The sequence below is a fragment of the Rhinatrema bivittatum genome, chromosome 1 (assembly GCF_901001135.1).
Source record: "Rhinatrema bivittatum chromosome 1, aRhiBiv1.1, whole genome shotgun sequence".
Classification (NCBI taxonomy): domain Eukaryota; kingdom Metazoa; phylum Chordata; class Amphibia; order Gymnophiona; family Rhinatrematidae; genus Rhinatrema; species Rhinatrema bivittatum.
Window position 1 is genome coordinate 226,659,065 of NC_042615.1, and position 24,774 is coordinate 226,683,838.

A 24,774-nucleotide genomic window follows, 5' to 3' on the forward strand; every position below is an offset into this window, starting at 1 on the left:
GATGAACTCTGTTAGGGTTCATCTCAGAGCAATTGCAGCTTATCGCTACCATGTAGAAGGTAAACCCATCTCTGTACTACCTTTAGTTGTCTGATTCATGCAGGGCTTACTTCATTTGAAGCCTCCTGCCATGCCTTGGGACTTCAGTTTCGTACTCACCCAGTTGATGATGCTCTCTTTGAGCCATTAGACTCCTTTGAGTTGAAGTACCTAACCTGGAAGGTCATATTTGTGGTAGCAGTCACTTTTGCATACAGACTCAGTGAACTCCAGTCCCTAGTTGATATAAGTAATTTTTTTCATAATAGGTTGGTTCTGTACACACATCCTATGTTCCTTCCTAAGGTGGTTTTGGACTTCTCTCTTAATCAGTCCATTGTTGTACCTACATTTTTCCCCATGCCACATGTTCTCAAAGTTGAACAAGCCTTACACAGTTTGGATTGAAAATGAGCCTTGGCATTCTGTCTAGATTGGACCAAAGCCTTTAAAAAGTCAACCCAGCTTTTTGTTTCTTTTGATCCCAACATACTTGGAATTGCCAGTGCCAAGTGTAGCCATTCTAATTGGATTCCATATTGTATCTCTCTTTGTTATGCCCAGGCAGGACTGACTCTGTATAGAAATGTCAAGACTCGCTGAGGTAGATCTTCAAAACATACGCGCACGTGTACTTTTGTTCGCGCCACCGGCGCGAACAAAAGTACACCAGATTTTATAAGATACACATGTAGCCGCGCGTATCTTATAAAATCCGGGGTCGGCGCGCACAAGGCTGCACAAAATCGGCAGCCTGCCTCCATTCCCTCCGAGGCCGCTCCGAAATCGGAGCGGCCTCGGAGGGAACTTTCATTCCGCGTCCCCCCACCTTCCACTCCCTTCCCCTATCTACTCCCCCCCCTACCTTTGTTGGGCAAGTTACGCCTGCTTGAAGCAGGCGTAACTTGCGCGCGCCGCCCCAGCATCCCCCGGCACAGGCCGCAGTGCCGGGGGACTCGGGACTGCCCTCCTGACCCGCCCCCGAACTGTCGACATGCCCCCCCCGGACACGCCCCTCCCACCCCTTTTACGAAGCCCCGGGACTTACGCGCGTCCCGGGGCTTTGCGCGCGCCGGCAGCGTATGCAAAATAGGCGCGCCAGCGTGGGAGTGCCCTGCGTGCGTAAATCTGGGAGGATTTACGCATGCAGGAGTTTTAAAATCTACCCCATAGTGTTAGAGCCATTGGCAGCATCAGACAACCTGAAATCATCCTCCATGGAAGAGATTTGCAAGGCTGTGATGTGGAGCTCATGTCACACAGTCATATTCCACTACTATTTAGATAAAGACTTCTGCCATGACAGTAAGTTTAGTTAATCTGTCCTGAGGAGTCAATTTGAGGTTTAGAATTCAATGGTATCACTTGTAGGGTTCATAGTTATTGTTTCCAGTTGTCCACAAAAAAAAAAAATAAAGAGAAAATAAAACTGGGTTTTTTTGCTACCAAATGTACTGCCATTGGCAATGTTTTTCTGGTTATATTCCCCACTTTTTTAATTGGTGGCATCCTATAGCTAGGAATTCCCCACCTGTTAGAACTACTACATCCTGCTTGTCCTCAGAGAAAGCAAAAGTTGCTTTCTTGTAACAGGTGTTCTCCGAGGACAGAAGGATGTAAATCTTCACAGAGTCCACTCACCTCCCCTTGGAGTTGGATCCCGTATTCAATGTTAGCTATTTTAAGAACTGAAGGGAACTTGTGCAATATCCATGATACAGGATGGCAGGTTCATGCTTATTAGAGAATGCCAAAAGCTTCTAGAAACTTTGAAGTAATCTTCACTATCTGGACTCTGTTAAATGACATCACCCCACCTGTGATGACTTAGATCCTGCTGTCCTTGGAGAGCACCTGTTACTAGTAAGTAACTTTCGCTTTACAGTTATATGCAGTCTGTTCAGTCTGTTATTGTTGGATTCGTGGACCCTTGGGCCGATCGGAGTCGGAGGAAGAACTGCTGGATGTGGTTGCAGTAGCGACCCCGACCGGGAGGCGGCGAGGACAGGCTGGTGGCTGGCCGACGGTGCAACTCTGGGAGCCCTATGCGACTAAGGGCTTTGGCGAGGAAGGAGGTGAAGATGGTGCTGGCACTGTGTTGAGAGAACCTTCGCCCTGGAAGCCGATCCTCCCCCGAGAGGGGCTCGTAGGAGTTCGGCCGCTGGGACTTAGGAGATTCACCCTGGAAGCCGGAGTCTCCCCAGGAGGAGCCCGTAGAGACCCGGCCGCTGGGACTTAGGAGGGCCCGCGGGGGCCTGGTCAGCTGGAGTCCAAGGTTGAGTGCCGACAGGTCATTGCTCGCCAGTCCAGAGCCAGGAACCAATGGATCACCGTACGCCAGTCCCAGGTCAGGAGCCAGAGAATCAATGCAAGCTGGTCCGGGGTCAGAAGCCAGAGGCTCAATGCAAGCCGGTCCGAGGTCAGAAGCCAGAGAGTCAACGTAAGCCGGTCCGGGGTCAGAAGCCAGAGAATCAACGTAAGCCGGTCCGGGATCAGAAGCCAGAGAATGCCAAATGCCAGTCCGGGGTCAGGAGCCAAGAATAAACGTAAGCCAATCCGAGTCAGGAACCAAGTAGGAACAACGCAGTCAGAAGCAGCAACTGGAGACAGGAACAAACCTGGGAACCTCGTTGCAAGGCGACGTTCTGGTCCAGCTGCAGGGCTTAAGTACCCTGGAGGCGTCTGATGTCATCAGGGGGCGTCCCCAAGGTTTCCCGCGCTGGCCCCTTTAAATTATCGACTGAGACGCGCGCGCGTGCGTCTAGGGGGCGGGGCTTAGCGCTGCGAGGCGCCGGCTGCTCCGGCGAGGCAGGGAAGCGGGAGCAGAAGCAGCTTGTAGGCCCGGGCGAGCTGAGGAGACGCCGGGCCTGCGGCCGCCGGCGTCCCTGGAGGCCCGGGGAGCGCGGGACCCGCGCCAACCCGCAAGCAGGTGGGTGGCGATTCCGGGGGCGACCCGGAATCGCAACAGTACCCCCCCTCCTACGCCCCCTCCCGGGGGGCCGTGGTTTATCCGGATGTGCCAAATGAAATTGATGAAGGAGCGCCTTGTCGAGAATGTGGGCGGAGGGCTCCCACGAGTTCTCTTCAGGGCCATAACCCTCCCAGGACAGGAGGTATTCCCACCGACGACGGCGGAACCGGACATCCAGCACCTCTTTAACAGTGTACGTGTCCCCAGGATCAGCAGTGACAGCAGTAGGTCGCGGTGGCAAAGGATGAAAGCGGGTGAGGACCACCGGCTTCAGGAGGGAGACATGGAAGACATCATGTATGCGAAGGGTAGAGGGGAGGCGTAGACGGTAGGAAACCACGCCAACACGTTCAGCCACCTGAAAGGGCCCAATGTAACGAGGCGCTAGCCTCATGGACAGGAGCCGGAGCTGGATGTTCCTAGTACTGAGCCATACTCTGGAACCGGGCAGAAACACGGGAGCGGGTCGCCGAGATTTGTCTGCGTATGCCTTGAAGCGTGCGGCGGTGTGGCGGAGCTTCTCTTGCGTGGAGAGCCAAAGCTGCTGAATTTGGCTGGCCGTCAGTTGCGCTGCTGGCGAGGGGGTAGGAACAGACAGCGGGAGAGGTGGCTTGGGAACCTTCCCATATACCATCTTGAAGGGAGACTGTTGCGTGGCGGAGTGTCGATGGCGGTTATAAGAGAACTCCGCCCACGGAAGAAGAGTAGCCCAATTGTCCTGCTGTTCCCTTACGAAGGCTCGAAGGAACGTCTTCAGGGTTCGGTTCGTGCGCTCCACTTGGCCGTTGCCCTGGGGGTGAAACGCCGTGGTCAAGTCTAATTGAACCCCAAATTTCAGACAGAGTGCCCGCCAGTATTTCGCCGTAAATTGGGGCCCCCGGTTTGAAGCGATGTGCTGCGGTAAACCATGCAGGCGGAAGATATGTCGGATGAACAGCTCCGCTAACTCCGGAGCTGTAGGCAACTTGACTAGGGGCATGAAATGGGCCATCTTCGAGAAGCGGTCAATGGTGACCCAAACCACCGTTTTCCCCTGGGACGGCGGCAGCTCTACCACAAAGTCCGTGGAGATGTGAGTCCATGGTTCCGTAGGTATCGGGAGAGGTTGGAGGAGACCCCAGGGACGTCCTGGTAACGGCTTTTGCTGTGCGCACGTGGGACGTGACTGAACATACAGGCGGACGTCCTCCTTCACTCGTGGCCACCAATAGAACTCGGTTAGAAGCTCCAGAGTCCGAGAGATTCCAGGGTGGCCCGCTGCCAGCGAGTCGTGCGCCCAAGCTAGCACCTTCTCCCTCGAGCGGAGAGGAACCACCGTCCTACCACCGGGTACTAGTTCGGTGGCTGCCAACTGGACCTTTGCAGGATCTAAGATGTATTGAGGAGGCTCAGAAGAATCTTCTATTTCTGTAGTGCGTGAGAGAGCGTCAGCCTTAATATTTTTTGACGCCGGTCGGTACCGGAGAGAGAAATCGAACCGGCTAAAAAAGAGGGACCAGCGCGCCTGCCTGGGGTTGAGCCTTTGTGCTTGGGATAGATACGCCAGGTTCTTGTGATCAGTATATACCACGATTGGGTGTTGAGCCCCCTCCAACCACTGGCGCCATTCCTCGAAGGCCAGCTTAATGGCCAGTAGCTCCTTGTCCCCGATACCATAGTTCCTTTCGGCAGGCGAGAACTTCTGGGAGAAATAGGAACATGGCCGGGCTTTACCCTCTCTAGAAATCTGGGACAGGACGGCCCCTACGGCCACACTAGAGGCATCCACCTCTACCACGAACGGGCGTGCGGGATCCGGGTGTCGGAGACAAGTGTCCTGAAGGAAGGCTTCCTTTAGGGTCTGAAAGGCCTGTATGGCGGCTGGAGGCCAATTTCAGGCATCAGCGCCCTTGCGTGTGAGGGCCGTAAGGGGAGCCACCAAGCTGGAATACTGCGGGATGAAGTGGCGGTAAAAGTTGGCGAAACCCAAGAAGCGCTGGAGCGCCTTTACTCCCATGGGTTGGGGCCACTTCCGGATAGTTGCGACTTTCTCGGGGTCCATACGGAAACCAGTCGAGGAGACGATGTACCCTAGGAAGGGCAAGGATTCCTTTTCGAACTGGCATTTCTCCAGCTTGGCATACAGCCGGTTCTCTCGCAACTTTAGCAGCACCTGGCGTACGTGTTGGCGATGTTCCTCCAGGTTCTGTGAAAAGATTAGGACGTCGTCCAGGTAGACAATTACTGAGGTGTATAGTAGGTCGCGCAACACCTCATTCATTAAATTCTGAAACACGGCCGGGGCGTTACAGAGACCAAACGGCATGACGAGGTACTCATAATGACCATCCCTGGTGTTGAAGGCGGTCTTCCACTCGTCTCCCGGTCGAATTCGTACGAGGTTGTACGCCCCTCTAAGGTCCAATTTGGAGAAGATGCGGGACCCCTGCAACCGATCCAAGAGTTCTGGAATGAGGGGTAATGGATAGTGGTCTCGTCGGGTGATCTGATTCAGGCCCTGGTAGTCAATACAGGGCCGAAGAGACCCATCCTTCTTGGCTACAAAGAAGAAGCCGGCCCCTGCCGGGGATTTCGACGGTCGTATGAATCCTCGGTCTAGATTCTCCTTGATGTAGGCCGACATGGCCTTGGTCTCAGGCAAGGACAGGGGGTAAACTCTACCACGAGGAGGTGTGGTATCCGGCAGCAAATCAATCGCACAGTCGAAAGGGCGATGTTCCGGTAGCAACTCCGCCTTTTCCTTGGAGAAGACATCTTTGAAGGCCTGGTACGGAGGTGGTACTGTCAGCGGGGCTGTAAGAAGTGGAAGCGTCTGAAGCGGACAAGCAGGAAGGCAACTGTGGAAGCAGGCTGGCCCCCAAGACGTAATCTGAAGCGAGCGCCAGTCTATTACTGGCGAGTGTTTTCTTAGCCAGGGCAGACCGAGGATGAGGGGGTGAATAGATCTCTCCAGGATGAGAAAAGAGATCTCCTCCTTATGAAGGAGCCCGACCTGCAGCTGAAGAGGACTCGTACGAGTAGTGATGGAGCCAGGAAGGGGAACCCCTTGGATGGATGATACTCGCAACGGGGGCTCCTGAGGCAAGACTTTGAGGTGTAATTGTTGTACCAGGTCCCGGAGGATAAAATTCCCCCCAGAACCCGAGTCTATTAATGCCTGGGTGTCGAAACCCCCTCCCGGGAGCGAAAGTTTAGCTGGAACCGTGCATGGGGAGTCTGGAGAGATACTGCCTAGAGTCAACTCCCCCCTCGACTCTAGGTTCTGGCGTTTCCCGGACGCTCGGTGCAGCGCGCCAGGAAATGTCCGTTACCACCGCAGTAGAGACATAGTCCCTGTGAACGTCGACGCCTTCGTTCCTCGGCCGAGAGAGGACCCCGACCCAGCTGCATGGGTTCTTCTGACGGAGAGGCAGCTGCCGCGGTCGGTGAGGCTCGACCCCGGGGTGGCGTGGTTCGACGGGCGGACAGCCCCTGGGTGGACCTTCGCTCTCGGAACCGACGCTGGATACGCCGATCCATGCGTCCAGCCAGCTCGATGAGTTCCTGTAAATCGTCCGGAAGGTCCCGGGCCACAAGCTCATCCTGGAGCCAAGGGGACAGGCCCTCCAGAAAAATCCCATGCAAACTATCTTCGCCCCAGGCCAGCTCGGTGGCCAGAGTCTGGAATTCCATCACAAATTCCTCCAGGGGGCGATTACCTTGCTTCAACTGGAGTAGCTCTGAGGCGGCGGTAGAGGCTCGGGATGGTTCATCAAAGATCCTCCGGAATGCTTTGACAAATTGCACAAGATTATTTAAGCGAGAATCTTGGCGCTCCCAGAGGGAGGAAGCCCAAGTCAAGGGTTTCCCATCCAGAAGGGAAATGATGTAGGTCGTCTTTGCTCGGTCCGTGGTGAATTGCGCGGGCAGGAGGTCAAAACGGATGTAACAGTGATTAAGGAATCCCCGACACGCCTTCGGGTTTCCCGAGTACCTGGGGGGTGCTGGCATCTGTACCGGGACAGGAGAACCCGGATTGACCTGAGACGTGGAGGCTGCAGGGTGAGCCGCGGAGGTCCCATCTACGCGATCCGCCAGGCGTTGTACGGCAGACATCAACGTATCTAGACAGGACTGTTGTTGCTGCAGCTTCTGGGCTATACCCGGAATGGCTTTTAGGCCGGCGAGGTCCGCCGGGTCCATGGCCTTGCAATCTGTTGGATTCGTGGACCCTTGGGCCGATCGGAGTCGGAGGAAGAACTGCTGGATGTGGTTGCAGTAGCGACCCCGACCGGGAGGCGGCGAGGACAGGCTGGTGGCTGGCCGACGGTGGAACTCTGGGAGCCCTATGCGACCAAGGGCTTTGGCGAGGAAGGAGGTAAAGATGGTGCTGGCACTGTGTTGAGAGAACCTTCGCCCTGGAAGCCGATCCTCCCCCGAGAGGAGCTCGTAGGAGTTCGGCCGCTGGGACTTAGGAGATTCACCCTGGAAGCCGGAGTCTCCCCAGGAGGAGCCCGTAGAGACCCGGCCGCTGGGACTTAGGAGGGCCCGCGGGGGCCTGGTCAGCTGGAGTCCAAGGTTGAGTGCCGACAGGTCGTTGCTCGCCAGTCCAGAGCCAGGAACCAATGGATCACTGTACGCCAGTCCCAGGTCAGGAGCCAGAGAATCAATGCAAGCCGGTCCGGGGTCAGAAGCCAGAGGGTCAACGCAAGCCGGTCCGAGGTCAGAAGCCAGAGAGTCAACGTAAGCCGGTCCGGGGTCAGAAGCCAGAGAATCAACGTAAGCCGGTCCGGGATCAGAAGCCAGAGAATGCCAAATGCCAGTCCGGGGTCAGGAGCCAAGAATAAACGTAAGCCAATCCGAGTCAGGAACCAAGTAGGAACAACGCAGTCAGAAGCAGCAACTGGAGACAGGAACAAACCTGGGAACCTCGTTGCAAGGCGACGTTCTGGTCCAGCTGCAGGGCTTAAGTACCCTGGAGGCGTCTGATGTCATCAGGGGGCGTCCCCAAGGTTTCCCGCGCTGGCCCCTTTAAATTATCGACTGAGACGCGCGTGCGTGCGTCTAGGGGGCGGGGCTTAGCACCGCGAGGCGCCGGCTGCTCCGGCGAGGCAGGGAAGCGGGAGCAGAAGCAGCTGTAGGCCCGGGCGAGCTGGGGAGATGCCGGGCCTGTGGCCGCCGGCATCCCTGGAGGCCCGGGGAGCGCGGGACCCGCGCCAACCCGCGAGCAGGTGGGTGGCGATTCCGGGGGCGACCCGGAATCGCAACAGTTATTGGCTGGATAACTCCATATGTCCCTTCCCCCAGTTTGACTTCCCTGTTACAATGTAATTTTCCAAACTTAACCTGTTTACTGTAAACCGACATGATGTCCACAACGAATGCCGGTATATAAAAAGGGTTAATAAATAAATAAATAAATAAATGTCTTAGGTTCATACTCTTGTCAGGTAGTATTGGATGAGAGAATCATTAATAAGGAGTACCCTTATAGGTCACGCTCTTGCTCCAGGACCCCATGTTATATAAATGTAACATATTATAGTTCCTAAGAGATAATGTACATAAAAACATACAATATGCCATATTGGGTCAGACCAAGGGTCCATTAAGTCTAGTATCCTGTTTCCAACAGTGGCCAATCCAAGTCACAAGAACCTGGCAAGTACCCAAACATTAAATAAATCTCAAACTAATATTGCTTATTAATTAATAGCAGTTTATTAATTTTTCTTCTAGGAACTTATCCAAACCTTTTTTAAACCCAGTTACACTAACTGCTGTAACTATATCCTCTGTGCTGAGTGAAAAAGGATTTTCTTCTATTTGTTTTAAATGAGCTACTTGATAACTTCATGGAGTGCCCCCTATTCCTTCTGTTATCTGAGAGAGTAAATAACCAATTTACATTAACTTGCTCAAGTTCTTTCATGATTTTGTAGACCTCTATCATATCTCCTCTCAGTCGTCTCTTCTCCAAACTGAACAGCCCTAACTTGTATTAGTATGAGAGCAATAATTTTTTATAAAGACAGAGCAACTCAGTATTCAGACAAAAGAATATTCAGGAAACGAATATGATTATTTATTATATAGGAGTAAATTGCTCATATATTCTTTGTGAATAAAATTGATCAAGTCTTTTCTAAAATGGATACAGAAGAAGAAATGATTAACTTACCTCTACAGGTTAAGACCATGTCCCAGACTGATATCCCCTGACTCAGCAGAGATAAGGCAGCAGTGCCGGGCTCACAATTCACATCATATTTATACCTGTTTTAAAAATTATTTAAATTTATAGTCTTATAGACTAATTTCTCAGAAAGGTATAAACTCAGTATTTGGTAATTGATACACACCGGACTCTAATTTATACATTCAGTACTTGGAAATTTATACACAGTGGCTTCTAGAGTCTCCTTACAAATGTATAAACAATGGCATATAGAGTCTACTTACATCATCATCATCCATTTATGTTTAGCTGGCTGTATGCCTAGTCATTCTACATTAATACATTACAGTTATATTGTTAAGCACTAACAAAAGAACTTGTTGCTGCATTGCAGTTATAATACTTACAGTTTGTTTTACTAGCATAAAGCTTCTAATAATTAGGTACTGGCCTATAAGCTACTTTTTATTTAAAAAAAACAAACCTGTTCCTTTTCTTTAATGGCAAAACAAATCAATGGCTCACAAAGAATTTTGTTTTCAGTTGTAGTCTGAGATGCTGCCAGCTATTCTAACTGAACAATATAATCTTGGGGAAAGTTTACAGTGGCCCCTGCTGGCAAAGTGTGTGTGAGAAATTGTTTTATCTCATTATTAGACATCTTTGTGTTTCTGGGAGTTAAGCCAAGTCTCATTTCAGAGGCTTCTTGCAGCATTCCTTTGCTTTGTAATAGGAATGAATTAACAGATCCTTTCTTAAAAGGTAAGGGGCTATTTGTCATTAGCATATGAAGTCCCCATGACCATGGCATTTACTGTTCAGTATAAAGTATATTGTTATTAGTTCTGTTCAGAACTGCTAAAGATAAAACCTGCCTTCATCTAGGAAACCTCCTCAGCTTTCAAATAGTTGCACAGGAGTTCTGTGCTTGAGCTAAGAAATTTGTACTTCACACTCCCTTCCACTCCTTTAAATTCAATAGATGAGTCTTACCTGGCCAGTGTTAAGCACCAAACCATGCTTTATGATGCTTAACCAGGGATACAAGAACACTTAGATTTTGTAGAAAGTATAACTTTTTATTGAGCAATATAAGTATTCTTGGGAGATGCTGGATCCCATTTCTCTGACAAACTGACCACCAGCATCTTGTTGTATACATTTATTTATTTAATGAGTTTTATATACTGTCATTTGGTATAGGTAAAATACAATACAGTACTAGGTCAGAAATTCTGAAAGTGCGTGTCACCTAGAGAATCATTTACATAGGCTGTTATGTCAACAGCATGATAGATTATCCCTAAACTACCCTGACCATTTCTCCAAGGTAGGGCCCATTTACCAGCACACTTTAGATAATCCTTTGTTCTCGGGTGGTGTCTCTTTCTTTAATAAAGACTCTAGACTGATACTGTGTCTGACGTCAGCTGAGACCTCGCCTCCCAATGTTGAGGCTCATGGGGTTTCTCCCTGTGGGCGGTACCATCCCTCACCTCATCCCAGGGACCACATACTACGAACCCTAACATCTGTTCAATAGATATTTGAAGTCCGGCATGATCCTGCTCGACTGGAGAAGGGTGGATATGGCTCTGCTTCATAAAAATAGTAACAGAGAGGAGGATGGAAAATACAGCCATACCTTGATAGTGGGAAAATTGATGGGGACTATTTTGAAGCATAGCATAGTGGACTGTCTACAATCCAGTGGATTGCAGGATATGAGGCAGTATGGTTTTATCGCAAGCAGATTGTACCAAACAAATCTTATTGATTTCCTTGATTGGTTGACTAGAGAATTAGATGGACATGTGCTTGATGAGGTTTACTTGGATTTCAGAAAAACTAGATACTGTCCTGCATAAGAGGCTCATAAATAAAGTGAATAGCCTGGGGATGGATACCAAAGCAATAGCCTGGATTAAAAACTGGTTGAGCGATAGAAGACAGAGAGTTAAATAAATGGAATTCACCCTGAAGGAGTAGATAGAATGAAAAGTGATCTAAGAAAACTTGAGGTGTGGTCTAATTCTTGGCAGTTAAGATTCAATACCAAAAATTGCAAAAATCAACAGCAATAGTATGCGGTAGGTGGTGAAAAGCTGATGTACAATGACCAGAAATGGGACTATGGTCTGAAAGTGTCAAATGAACTCAAGGTAGTGAAACAGTGTGATATTGGTGGCCAGAGTCAGGAGGATGCTTGGATGTATAGGGAGAGGCAACACCAGTAGAAAAAGAGGTGATAATGCCTCTTTACAAGTTGTTGGTGAGACCTCACCTGGAGTATTATGTTCAGTTCTAGAAACCATTATCTCAGAAAGGAAATAGAGAGGCTGGAGATGGTCCACAGAAGGGTAACCAAAATGGTGCAGGGTTTGTATCAGAAGTCCTATGAGATGAGACTGAAGGTTCTTAATATGTATACACTAGAAGAGAGGCAGAATGGGGGGATATAATACAGAGATTTAAATACCTGAAAGGTTTTAATACTCAGGAAGTCAAGTTTTTTTTCAATAGAAAGGAAGCTGTAGAACTAGGGGAGGGGGGGGGCGTCACAATATGATGCTCCAGTGGATAGATTCAGAATGATGTCGGGCGGTATTTTTTTCACAGAGGGTGGTAGAATCCTGGAATGCCCTCCGAAGGAAGGTGTGATGACAAACATAGTGACAAACTTCAAAAAAGCATGGGATAAACACAGGATCCCTAGTGGCAAGAGAATGAGATTGAAGACTGGCAAGCCTTCACCGAGTGACAGTTGCAGCCCAAGGCATCAGTAATATGGCTGGATTATGCGTCTTGGAAGGTATAGGGAAAACTGCACAGAGTGGCATCTGCAACCCTAAAGGGCATACAGTAGGATTGGGGGTTAGACTCCATGTGGAAATGTGATCTGCTTTGGGTAAAATGCACATAAAATTGCTGCTGGGCTAATTAGATAGGCCTTTTGGTCTTTATTTGCTGCCATTTACTATATGTAGGCAAAGAGCAGAGGTCGGGAAGCTGCAGAGTAGCCCTAAGAGATACGGTCAGGGAAAGGCCAGGGATTATTTACCTTCTGGTTGCTGGGTAGACAGTGACACCTCCTAATTAGTGATAGAATATAAAGAGAGCAATAGAGGCACACTTTTGTAGGTACAACAGATTGTTGGGTTATTTCCTTCAGAACCTCTGTTCATCTGTCCTGCTCCAGCTATGCAAACTTACTCCATTGTTCCTACACTATCAGGCGATGCAATACGGACGCACTAAAACTGTGCATCCAAACTGGGCACCTGCAGTTTCAACGTGCACACAGACACCTCTCCTGGGCACTTGATGCAGTATACAAATGAAACACAAATGAAAAGGGCACCAAAAAGCATGTGCTGGTCAAAAAAGTGTGCCTGTAGCGCTACCCATTTTATCGCATTGGAAATTCATATAGCATCGCGTGTGTGCTGCCACGCGGATGCGTATAGGTTCTGTCAAAAGAGCATACAGTAAAATGGAAGATAGGAAATGTTTATTGCAAATTTATTATTATTTTGAAATGTAACATTTTCCTCCTATGTGATGTCATGATGTGAGTCATGCTCTGCGTCATAAGCCTACCTGGGGGTATATAAATCGCTGCAGGGAGTCTAACAATCCTTTTATGCTCAGTGCAGATTGGATCTGTAGTGTGAACTGGTGCCTGGCTGGCATTACTATTTGCCTTTGCTGGCAGATCGACTCTACTTCAGTTTCAAGAGGTAAGAGATATTTCATTTTGGTTTTCTTAGGTGAACAGCACGGACGCCCAGGGCAGGAGCAGGACCGGGCAGGAGCTGTACCTGGGCACCCAAGTTCAGGACATCCAGGAAAGGAGTAGGACCAGGGCGCCTGTTATGGGTCTGTACCTGTGCACCTCTTTCCTGGATGTCCAGGAAAGAAGCAGGACTGGAGCGCCCATTAAAGGCCTGCACCTGGGCGCCTCTTGCCTGGACATCCAGGAAAGGAGCAGGACCAGGGTGCCTGTTAAGTGCGTCACCTGGGGTCTGTACATGAACAAATTATGGACATCCTTCCATTAAATGATGGTTTTCCCCTATCGGTTCTTGCAGTACATTTGGCCTGCTTTTTTGTCCTTCTATTAAATGAATGTTTTGCTATTTCTTAATGCTACCCATGTGCCCTGCTCTGTTGTCTTTCCATTAACTGCATGTTTAGCTATCTGTTAATGCTACCCATATGCCCTGCTTTTTTGTCCTTCCATTAACTGTTGAACATTCCTAGCCATGTTGCAGGTTTGTTGGAATCATTTGGGGAAAGTTATATTGACATTGATTAGTGGACAGTAGATATTCCTACATGTTATCTTGAATTGCGAAGTAATTTTGTTTAACAACATTCTGATGTATGTAATGTTTTTATTTTCGTTCACAGTTTCGACGAGCAGAGACTAACATAGTCATGCCTGAAAAGCAAACATTTGCTCAGGTGGAGAGAGACGCTGGAGGTAAGGTGCCAAGCGCCACAGAAGTGAACACATGATACTCACTTCTTGGATGCTGAGCAGGAACTGCTTTGCCAGGCTGTGGTGAAAACTGCAAAGTGCTCTTCCAATCAAAGGCGTCCTCTTCTACCAAAAAAAGGATTTGGGAAAGGATCGCTCTGGATGTCAGCTCCCTGTCGGTCAAAAACAGAGATGTGAAACAAATCCAGCACTGCTAGCATGACACACGAAGGGAAGTCAAAGAAAAGGCCACCAAAATTGAGGCGTCACCCCGCAGGACTAGTGGTGGTCCACCATGCAATATAGTTTTGACCCCCATAGAGGAGCTTATCCTGAGCATTATTTACTCGGAGGTTGTGGATAGTATGAGTGCACTGTACAGGTGCGAAACAGGGTCGAGTGAAGGTATGATTTTTGAATGTGCTACCATGTTTACATTTGATGTTTTTCTTTTGGGTGCTTGGGTAGTCAACAGTTGAGAACTGCATAAAGAACTTCAACTTGTGTTTCTCTATTTTTCTCCACAGATCAAAGAGTCAACAGTGTGGCAGATGGCCTGGAAGGAGAGACACAGTCTCTTCCAGCACTAGAATTGACATTTCCAACGTCAACTGAAGTGTCCCCCTGCCAACACAGCCCGTTTGTCGAAGGGACCCAGCCTGAGGTCCCTATCACACTGATCCTGTCACAGGTTATACCAGAAACTCAGGGAGCTGAGACAACAGCGGTACCGGACAACCTGGAAGAGGCAGTCATTGCCATCGATGGGCTGGGTGCAGACTTTGTGGCCGACTTGATGTCAAGTGTGAAGCAGCACAATGAGTCTGTCACTCAGGGTTGGTAGTCAGTACACTCGGAACTCCAGGAAATGGGTAAAAATAACGCAGTGGCAGTGGCTATGATGGCCAATCTGATGGATGAATCGTCAAGGGTGTAGCCAGTGCGTTGAGATAAGGGGACCAACCATGATTTTCTTCTCTTTGCTTAATAAAAGTTTTTTGTTGTGTGTAAGCAATGAGTTACGTCTCTTATTGATGGGTTCAGATTTAGATAAAGGGAAGTCATCAGCCTTGCATTGGACGAGGGTGAGGTCATGGCAAAGTACCACATCCTAGGCCTGGCTCAAAACCTCAACGGTGGATACCCACTAGACCGGGTAAGTGGGGGGCCAGGGAATCTCCTAGGCCCAGAGGAAAAATAATTTCTTTACAGCACAGGTTTGCCTAACATTTTGGTTTCATGGCACACCTTCAACAGGGCCCACTTCATTGTGGCTCAACACCCACTTCCCTATCATCACTTTCTCTTCTCTTTGTTCTCCCCTGCCACGTGGCATCATAACCATCTCCCTTCCCTCTTTCCTCAGCATCAAAATCATGTCTGTCCCCAGGTAGTACCTCTTGGACTGACTCTCTTGTACTGACCTCTGCGTGTTCTTGACTACATTGATTGCTGCCCGGATATTGACCTCTGCCTGTTTGTGACTACGCTGACCGCTGTCTGGATACTGACCCCTGCCTGTCTACTCGACCACGTCTGACCTCTGGAACCTGACCTCTGCTTTGGCTGACTACTCTCGGACTGACCTTTGGAACTTGACCTCTGCTACTACTAACCTTGCCTCCTTGATTCTGGACTTGATCCTAGCCTTGTCATCTCAGACACTTTTCTGGCCTTCTCTGGTCCTCCAGACCTCCAGCCTTGACGTCGACTGTGCACCCTTGATCCTGGTGGGCACATCACTGAAGTTCCTTTCTGAGAGACCCTGCGAGGCCCACCTAAGTCCAAGCGGCCCAGGTCCCCAAGGGCTCCACCCGGGGGGACCACAGACTTCCAGTGGTGAAGCCCCAGCTAGCCTCTGTCTCCTCCTGTGCTCCGCCTCCTGGTGGCAGGTGCTTCCTGGGTCCGACCAGGGAGCCTACCAACCCTGCTCCAGAATAAGGATCCACCTCCAGGCGCAACAAAACGTCCCAACTAAAATTATAAAATTTTAAATATGAAAAACAAATATCTTAAACAAACAATTAATAAAACTTTTGTACAATGACATAATTTATACATTTTTATTATGTCATTGTACAAAAGTTTTATTAATTGTTTGTTTAAGATACATGTTTTTCATATTAACTATTCTTTTTACCATCCTATTTTTTAAAACACTTATATCTGAGTTTACTTACAACGAACTAATGATTGACAAGTCTTCAGAGGATATGACATCACTATTACTTTCGCGCCAATTTTTTGCATGGTTTTTAAAGGGATCACTGTATAAAGATTGACCCAAAAAGCCTATCCAGATTCAGATGAATTTCAAGTGTTAAGATTTGCTTCTTCACACGCAACAAGGTAACAATTAGTTTTGTGTAAGTAACCTTTCTCGGCATAGTGTATTAAATTAAGTAGATACGTATGTTCTCTGTATAAAGATATTCTATGGAGTTTTTTTAACATTAAGACGGCACGGCTGCAGACCTTTGCCTGACAGCAAAACAAGATCGCAGAGTGAGTTCAGAGTGATGAGAGCACGGCTGCAGACTTCGGTCTGACAGCGATTTTGATTGCAACCCCTTAGATACAGATGCTACCTTACATTAAAATAGATATGGATGATCTCTGTAAAAAGTTATTCCTTGTAATGATTTTAGCATTAAGATGGCATGGCTGCAGATTTTCGTCTGACAGCAAAAAAGATCGCATAGAGAATCTACCTTTTTGAGAGCTCAGCTGCAGACTTTGGTCTGACAGCGAATAGGATTTTTTGATCGCTATTTAAAATAAGCAATATAGAAAGAAGCTGATATATTATTTATTTCTTAATAAATAAGATCCTATAGAGGATGTTAAGTTAGAACGGCTGCAGACTCCCACCTGACAGCAAATAAAATATTGACTATAATTCATTTAGTTCCATCTTATTCACAGTAAAAAGTAAAAAATTTTGCTGCAATTTATAAATTTAAAATTCCATCTTTATGAGAAACTGACTGAACTTTAAATTGAAATCGGCAGCGCTGAACGTTATATAAATGTCAACACTCCTTCAATATCTATTTTATCAATTTTTTTGTACACTAAAATATGTTACTAGAGAAGATTATACTTTACTGTGAATCGATTCTTATTATGGATATTAGATCTCTTAAACTAATGAATGAAAATTCTTTTTTATCTCTAGTAAATATCATTCTTCATATGTGACATCTAAGGTTTAAAACTGTACATTTGTTTCCTCTATACAAATTATAAAGCCAACTAATATAAAACTTAATCGATAGTTATGTGCGAATATTAATTTCATTTGAAAGTGGTCAACTATGTACATACCCTTTGATTAATTAATTAAATTATAAATCTTTCTGAAAATAGCCAACTATATACATATCTTTTGATTATTAACATTAGATAAAAGAACTGTTTTTACATGTTTTTTGACTTACACTATGAAATAAATATATTAAGAATGTATGACTTGCAAATCCCAATATGTAATTAAGCTCATTACTTGGTAAATGACAATGCTTGATTCTGTAACAATAATTTTGTCTCGCTATAAAATATTATTTTAAGTATCTGTTAAATTGAAAAAAGAAAAATTAATTTTGTCTATACATTTAGGGACAAATTTTAAAACCTGCGCAGGGGCGCAGATTTGTTCGCGCAACCTGGTGCGAACAAATCTATACCCGATTTTATAACATGCACGCGCAGCCGCAAACATGTTATAAAATCCAGGCTCGGCGCGCATAAGGGGGTGCACAATTGCGCAACTTGCGAGCGCTGAGCTCTGTTCCCTCTGTTCCCTCCGCCCGCCCCCCAGCCCTACATAGAAACCCCCTTACCTTTGTTGAAGAAGTTACGCCTGCCTTCTGGCAGGCGTATATTACGCACACCAGCCGATGGCCGGCCCAAGATACCAGGCACAGCGGCAAATGGCTGCTGTGCCTGGAGGCTCAGGCCACGCCCTGCCCCAGACCACCCACGCCCTGCCCCTTTTTGTAAGCCCCAGGACATACGTGCGTCCCGGGGCTTGCGCGCGCCGCCGAGCCTATGCAAGATAGGCTTGGTGTGCGCAGGGGGAGGCAGTGGTAAGTTTTCAGGGGTTGCGCGCGTATCTTATGCATGCAGGCCTTTGAAAATCTACCCCTTAGGTTTTTCCAGCCAATTTTGAAGTATTGCTACACATAAGAACAGTTGTGTAGCATTAATTATAAAACAAAGAAGAATTGAGGTAAAAATAATCTCTTTCTTTGTATAAGTTAAAAATATTTTTGTTTTTATGTGTTTTAATGTCTAGACTTTTTGATATTTATGTTTTAATATAAAACTTTGTCACTGTAAGACTATAAACTAATTGACAATATATTAATTATTTTCTACTATTACAGCCCCTGATGCAGCCGATTAGGCGAAACTTGGCCGGAGTCGGGCATTTTATCTAATAATACAAATAAAATACTTTTTTCCACGGTACACGGTCTTGCTTTTGTTTTGTTTGCCTTGGAAATCGGCTAGGAAATGCAATCCGGGTTGCAGAGCTTCACACTTAAGCAGCCATCTTGGTTGATTGCCGAAGAGCGCCCCTGGACCCAGGACTTCTAAGTTTTAATGGATCCTCCATTTGCCATCCCATTCTTATGTACTTTTTCCTTACCGATCTTCCTTCTTTCCTTCCCCACACCTATCCTTGGACTTTTCTCTTTGCTCCTTCCTCCTGACTGTTCTTTTATACTTTCGTTAGCTTCTTCTACTGCCCAGGTCCAGTCTCACACTGTGAACATTAGGCCAAGAGGTTCCATGAGAATACCACAATATCTGTGAGATTTCAAACAGTATACTAGAGCCTCTTGTGTGTGGTTCCAGTTGTAGTTTGAAGTGCACAGTGCCGTAGATCTTGTATTCTCATAGCACAGTAAGACTGGAATTATGCACAAGAGCCAGTGCTGGTATGATGCACACGCTCCATCTACTGATTGAGAATACTGGTCCAGAACAGGTGGATGTGGGGAAACAAGGATTGAGATATCTCACAGAATGGTGGGGATGGGATTGCAGGACCGGGCCCCCCTAAACTCAGGCTCTGGGATACAGCCCCTGGTAAACTGGATAATATTTTAAGCTGGGTATAGCTGCATCTGTTTTATTGAGAAATTATGCTGTTTTCTGTTAATCACATTTCTCTTGTGCACCCATAATTTTCAAATGACATGTGTGTCTTTTGTCAAGCTTAAAATTGTTTGCCTAGATGCCTGTGAATTTCTGTCCTTTGAAGTGTTTTAGCTGCTAAGTTTCCTGCCATCTCCTTTATCATATGGTCTTTCCATTCTTTACTAGTTAGTTCCTTTTGGTACCACATCCTAAGTAGAAATTAATCAAGCACCACACTTTCTTCTGTCTGAACAGCAGCAATTGAAATTAACCACTACCTGTTTTGAAAGGATTTAGCAATCAAGCTACTAATATTAAACGGAATCAATATAACGCATCTTTCTCAGTGCCCTGTTTAACAAACTGAGCCATTTTCATTACCCTCTGTCTCCCAGTTTTACACAGCGTCTTTTTCCTCTCTACACACTTCTATCCCCTTTTTCCTTCTTCATGTGATAGGACATATTGGGGCAGATTTTCAAAGGGTTACGCACATAAGATACGCACGTAACCCCCAAAAAGCTGCCCCTGCACACGCTGAGCCTAGCTTGCATAGGCTTGGCGGCGCGCGCAAGCCCCCGGACAAGCCCCCGGACCGCCCACGCCCCACCCCAAAAAGGGGCGGGGCGTGGGCGGTCCGAGGGCATGGCCTGAGCCTCCAGGCACAGCGGCCATTTGCCACTGTGCCCGGTATCGCGGGCCGGCCTTTGGCCAGTGCGCGTAACTTCTTCAACAAAGGTAAGGGGGGGGGTTCTAGGTAGGGCTGGGGAGCGGGTTAGGTAGGGGAAGGGAGGGGAAGTGCAAGGGGGGGGAGGGAATGCAGGCACGCTGCACGGCTCAGTGTGCGCAAGTTGCACAATTGTGCATCCCCTTGCGCGTGCCGACCCTGGATTTTATAACATGCACGCGCATGTTATAAAATCGGGCATAGATTTGTTCGCGCCGGGTTGCGCGAACAAATCTGCGCCCGCACGCAAGTTTTAAAATCTGCCCCTAAGTATCTGATCTCTCTTGAATACATGCACTAGTAGACCATTTTTACCAGCTCCCCACCACCTCAAACACAGATATCAGCCTTTATTTTACACATGCACATAACCCTATTTCCCCTATCAATTTCTTTTTCTTGTCAATAGATCTTAGTAACATCAAATTCAGTGACTCATAGGCTTTCTAACATAGGCTCAAATGTGTAGCAGAACTTATCTTTCATCATGAAGAATATTAATTAGCAGTAATTAAAAACTGGTGCAATAGAGTAGGAACAGGAAATTTGATCTTTAGATACTAAAGATAAGTCTGGATGTCAGGCAACCACAATATGCCAAAAAGCACAAGTCAGAACCATTGTATGCAAATGTAATGAATAGGTGTTGTGGAGAGATGTATTTAGAATGCGCAGAGACTGCGCAGGCCCGGGGGCATTCCAGGGGAGGGACCGAGGCCCCCGGAACAGCCACCGGGCCGGGGGACGGAGAGCCGGTGTGCGCAAGTTACGCCTGCCCAGAGGCAGGCGTAACTTCTTCGACAAAGGTCAGGGGGGGTTTAGTTAGGGCCCGGGGATGGGTGCCGACCCTGGATTTTATAACATGCATGCAGCTGCGGGCACATGTTATAAAATCGGGCATAGATTTCTTCGCGCCGGGTTGAGCGAACAAATCTACACTTGCGCGCATGTTATAAAATGTGGCCCATAGCATAAATGACCACTTTGATAATTATTTTTTAAACATATGTCTGATCCCACATCTGCATTTTAGTGTCCAGTGATCTAGTGAAGTATATTCAATGTAAAATTTTGAATTATATTTCTCTCAAATTTGCTGGTTGAAGATATCTGTATATCATTGAAAAAGCAGCAAGCATGTCATCATCATTTAGTGTGAGACCTAAGTCTGTCCCTCACTGAAAGGCCAGTTTTCCTATATGAGGATTGTCAATATATTGTTTAAAATGTGATACCCAGATGCCATTTTATTAAACTTAGGAACAGTTTCTAAGAAGGTTTCATCATCTTCAGAAAAGGTAATATTTCTCAAATTTCCCTTAGCTCTGTTCAAACAATAATGCCTGACCTGAAGAAAGGCAAAAAAATTATCATTGGGGATTGACCATGTTTCCTGCGGCTGTTGGAATGAATACAACCATGACAACTCTGGGTGAACAAATTGTCCTAGACAATATAAACCCTTCCTCTTCCAATTTTGAAATATAGAATTATCTATACCACTTGGGAAATCTGGATTGCTAGTGTGGCAACCCCTAAATGGCCCTAGATCCCTGCCCATAACATTAAACAGCTTAGAAAGAGAAACATCATTCTTATACAGCACCTTGCCTGAGGTTGTCTTTGATGGGTAGTCTTTACTCCACTTGGGGGGCTAGGAGTAGGAGTAAGGTAGTCATTTTGAGTTGTCTCTCGGAGAATAAGGAACTGGTTTTGGGTTCCCTTGCTAGGTTGTGCCTACTAACTTAACTTGCACTCTTTCATTCAGAGGAGACTCCTTATCAGTTCACTTCCTGCTTGAGAGGGTCTGCCTCATTTTTGGAAGATAAACCTTAGTGAGATTTTGGCTATTTTGTAACTGGTGTGAAACCTTAAACCTTCAGGGTGATGGTTACTCCCTGGACCCAGAGAACCAGGGCTAAAGACCTGTGAGCGATCCTTCTGCTCTAGAGAAGTAGCAAAACCAGCGATAGCATCACCCCAGCCAGCCAGATTTTTTAAGAGAAGAAGATTTGTTCCCTTTTTATTATGAGGAGGCTTTTGAACCACCCCTACTCACAAGGAAGCTGGGCTGGTTAGCTGGTTTCCTGTGTGCATTAGACATTTCTGTCAGAAAAGTCACATCCAATCAGAAGGTCGGGAAGAAGGAGCAAGGTACGCTTGGAGATCCACTTGGAGATCCACTTGGGGTCTCCACCTTGGGGTGGAGACCCCAAGTGGATCTCCACCCCAAGGGACAAGGACACAGGCTGTGTGAAAGAGAGTGAACATTTGGACTCAGGTAGGATTTTTCTGGGACTAAAGGGATCCCATCACCATAAGATTTCCCTGACCAACTGGGACACTTTATGCACTATGGGCCAGATCTTAAAAGATACGTGGGGGCGTAGATTTGTTTGCGCAACCCGGTGCAAACAAATCTACACCCGATTTTAGAACATGCGTGCGCTGCCACCGCATGTTATAAAATCTGGGGTTGGCGCGCACAAGGAGGTGCACACTTGTGCACCTTGCGCATGCCGAGCCCTAAGGGAGCCCCGATGGCTTTCCCAGTTCCCTCTGAGGCCTCGGAGGGAACTTTCTTTTCGCCACCCCCCACCTTCCCCTCCCTTCCCCTACCTAACCCGCCCCCCAGCCCTACCTAAACCCCCATCCTGACCTTTGTTGCAGAAGTTACGCCTGCCCGGAGGCGTAACTTGCGCGCGCCGGCCCTGGTGCGGCCCCACCCCCTGACCCTACCTAAATCCCCCTTACCTTATTTGATGGAGTTACGCCTGCCGGCCAACTACCAGCGCGCGAACCTCCAGCATGGTCGCTGTGCCGGAGGACTTGGAACCGCCCCGGCCCCGTCCCTGGACCGCCACCATGCCCCGGCCCCGCCCACGCCCCGGCCCACCATCACACCCCTGGCCCTGCCCCCGATCCACCCATTTTCGAAAGCCCCGGGACATACACGTGTCCTGGGCTTGCGCGCACCGCCGAGCCTATGCAAAATAGGCTCAGCGCGCGCAGGGGCAGATTTTCTTGGGTTATGCGCGTAGCCTTTGAAAATCTGCCCCTAAAATTCTGTAGAACTCTGTTCCAAACCCATCCAGTCCCAGAGTTTTACCCAGCTTCAGTTGCTTGATAAACCTCTTGATTTTGGTGACTTGAATAGGGGTTTCTAGGGCAAGCAATTGAACTTTGGATAGCTGAGAGAAGTTTAGATCCCCAAAGTATTCCTGTGGTGCCTGTGCCGTATTAGACGATAGGGCATTCAATTTTTTGTAAAAGTATCAGATGTAGTGACGCCATTTTATTGTAGGCAGGTAACCAATGTTATAGGTTTTGAATTTTTAAGCAGGTTAGCAAGAAGCTTGCTGGACTTATTACCCCACTTGAATAATTTATACTGGTAATAAAGCGGGTTATGTTTGGCTTTATGTCTCAATATAATGACCAATTCTTTGCAGGTGGTTTCCATTTCTTGATCTCAGGGGTCAATTCCTGTATTTGAATTTGTTTAAATTGTGTCAACTTTTGTTTGAGTTCTAGAAATTTTCTTGCTTGTTTTTTCCATTGGCTATATGATAAGACAGAATGTGACCTCTGAAGATTGCCTTAACCTCACCCCAAAAGGTTATTACGTTAATATATAAAGTTTTGTTAACTTGCTGATATTCCTGCTATTTTTCCTTCAAGAATTGGACAAATTATCATGATATAATAATAGTGACATTTTCCACTCGGGCTTATTGTTACCATTTTCAGCTAGTTTTAATTTAAAGGATTATTATGGAATGATCTGAATGTGGAACATCTAACATCTCATTAGATAGTATTTTATTAAACCAGTTTTCAGAAAAGATCCTGGATGATTTTACCCAGAAGGTATAGCTCATGGATTGCTTCAAGGGCTCACTTTGCCTCTCCCATTAGCCACTGAGCAAAGACTCCTAGTCTCAAGGTCGTTTCAGGAGGCTCAGATCTTTCCTCCTGGCTCCAAGGTCTGGTCTTTTGGAATTTTAGGTTGGACTGTGGATCAGAGACCTCACCAGTATGCTGACAGTGACAGCTTGCATAACTATTCTCGATCTTCCCTCATGTGTGTCGTCTTGTTGAAAGCACATACAGAAAAAGAATAATAGTAGGTGGATAAGGAACAGGACTGGGAAAAATAAAGCACTCTTGTTTTCCCTGCATGAGAGATGGAGAGTGATAGATGAGAAAAGAGAGGGTAAGATTTTGGGTGAAAGAAAGGGGATGAAAAATATGTGGAGAAAAAGTAAGGAAAAATGAAGCATGGGTCACTGAGAAAGATGGAGAAGTGCCACAGATGGAAATATGAAAGATAAAGGATGAGAAACATAAAGATAACATGGAAAGGAGAATAAAGAAAAAGGAGTGAAACCTATCATTTGAGAATGATTATTATATACTAAGCTAAGCAAAAAGCAACACTGGATAATATATAACTTTCAGGTAATATATAAAGTATATTAAAAGTGGTAGTGAAATGTTACTTATTTTTAAACAATTCTATCTGCAGGGTACAGATTCATCAATAAAAGGAATAGTTTTGTTAATGAAGCAGCAGACTGAAAGCTTTCACCCATGCATTAGTTCTGATCCAATTATTTGGGACATCTCTACCAAAGATTCTAGATATATTTACATTAAAATAGAACAAACTTCTCTTTGGAGCGAAAAGGAAGAGTCTCCCAGTAAGTTCACCAGGTAAATAAGATTACATTTTTGCTTTCTTTTTTAATTATAAATGTTTGTCTTGAACAAGAATATGCAACTTCTGTGTTTGGGGTCCACTCAAGAACTGACAAAAAAATTGAATTCACCAAAAGGTCAAATCACTTATGGGACCAATAAAAAAAAAAAGGGAAAAACTCATAAATTTAGGCTCCTAAAGTAGTTCCCTAAGTCAGGTGCCTATTTTTCAGTCAAATTTAGGTGCCTAAGTTTTCAGCCAAAAATTCACTAAAATTTGGAATCTTAGGGGTAGATATTCAAAGCTGGCCATGTAAGTAACTTAGGCCTGGATTTTGTAAAATCGCAGCCTTCGTGAATCGCGCGGTACCAGGGGGCGGGGGGAGAAGCGGGGGGGGGGGGGGGGGGGCGGGCCTGAGAAAGCTAGCAGCGATTGCACCACCACAGTGCTATCGCCGGCTTTCGCAAACCAATAGCGCCACTGTGAAAGGTGGTGCTATTGGGTGCATTACTGGCGGTGATAAGGGGCCTTACCTTTTCGCCGTCAG

The 24,774-nt window shown here is 46.9% G+C and overlaps 1 protein-coding gene across 1 annotated transcript in view; it reads left to right on the forward strand.

The window, feature by feature from the left end:
• The window catches only part of POLN (DNA polymerase nu), a 419,903-nt gene that overhangs the window by 58,931 nt on the left and 336,198 nt on the right, over positions 1 to 24,774 (forward strand). Inside the window, exon 4 of the mRNA XM_029592374.1 lies at positions 24,054 to 24,241. Within this exon, the coding sequence (XP_029448234.1) occupies positions 24,054 to 24,241 (188 nt within the window). The remainder of the gene's footprint in view (positions 1 to 24,053; positions 24,242 to 24,774) is intronic.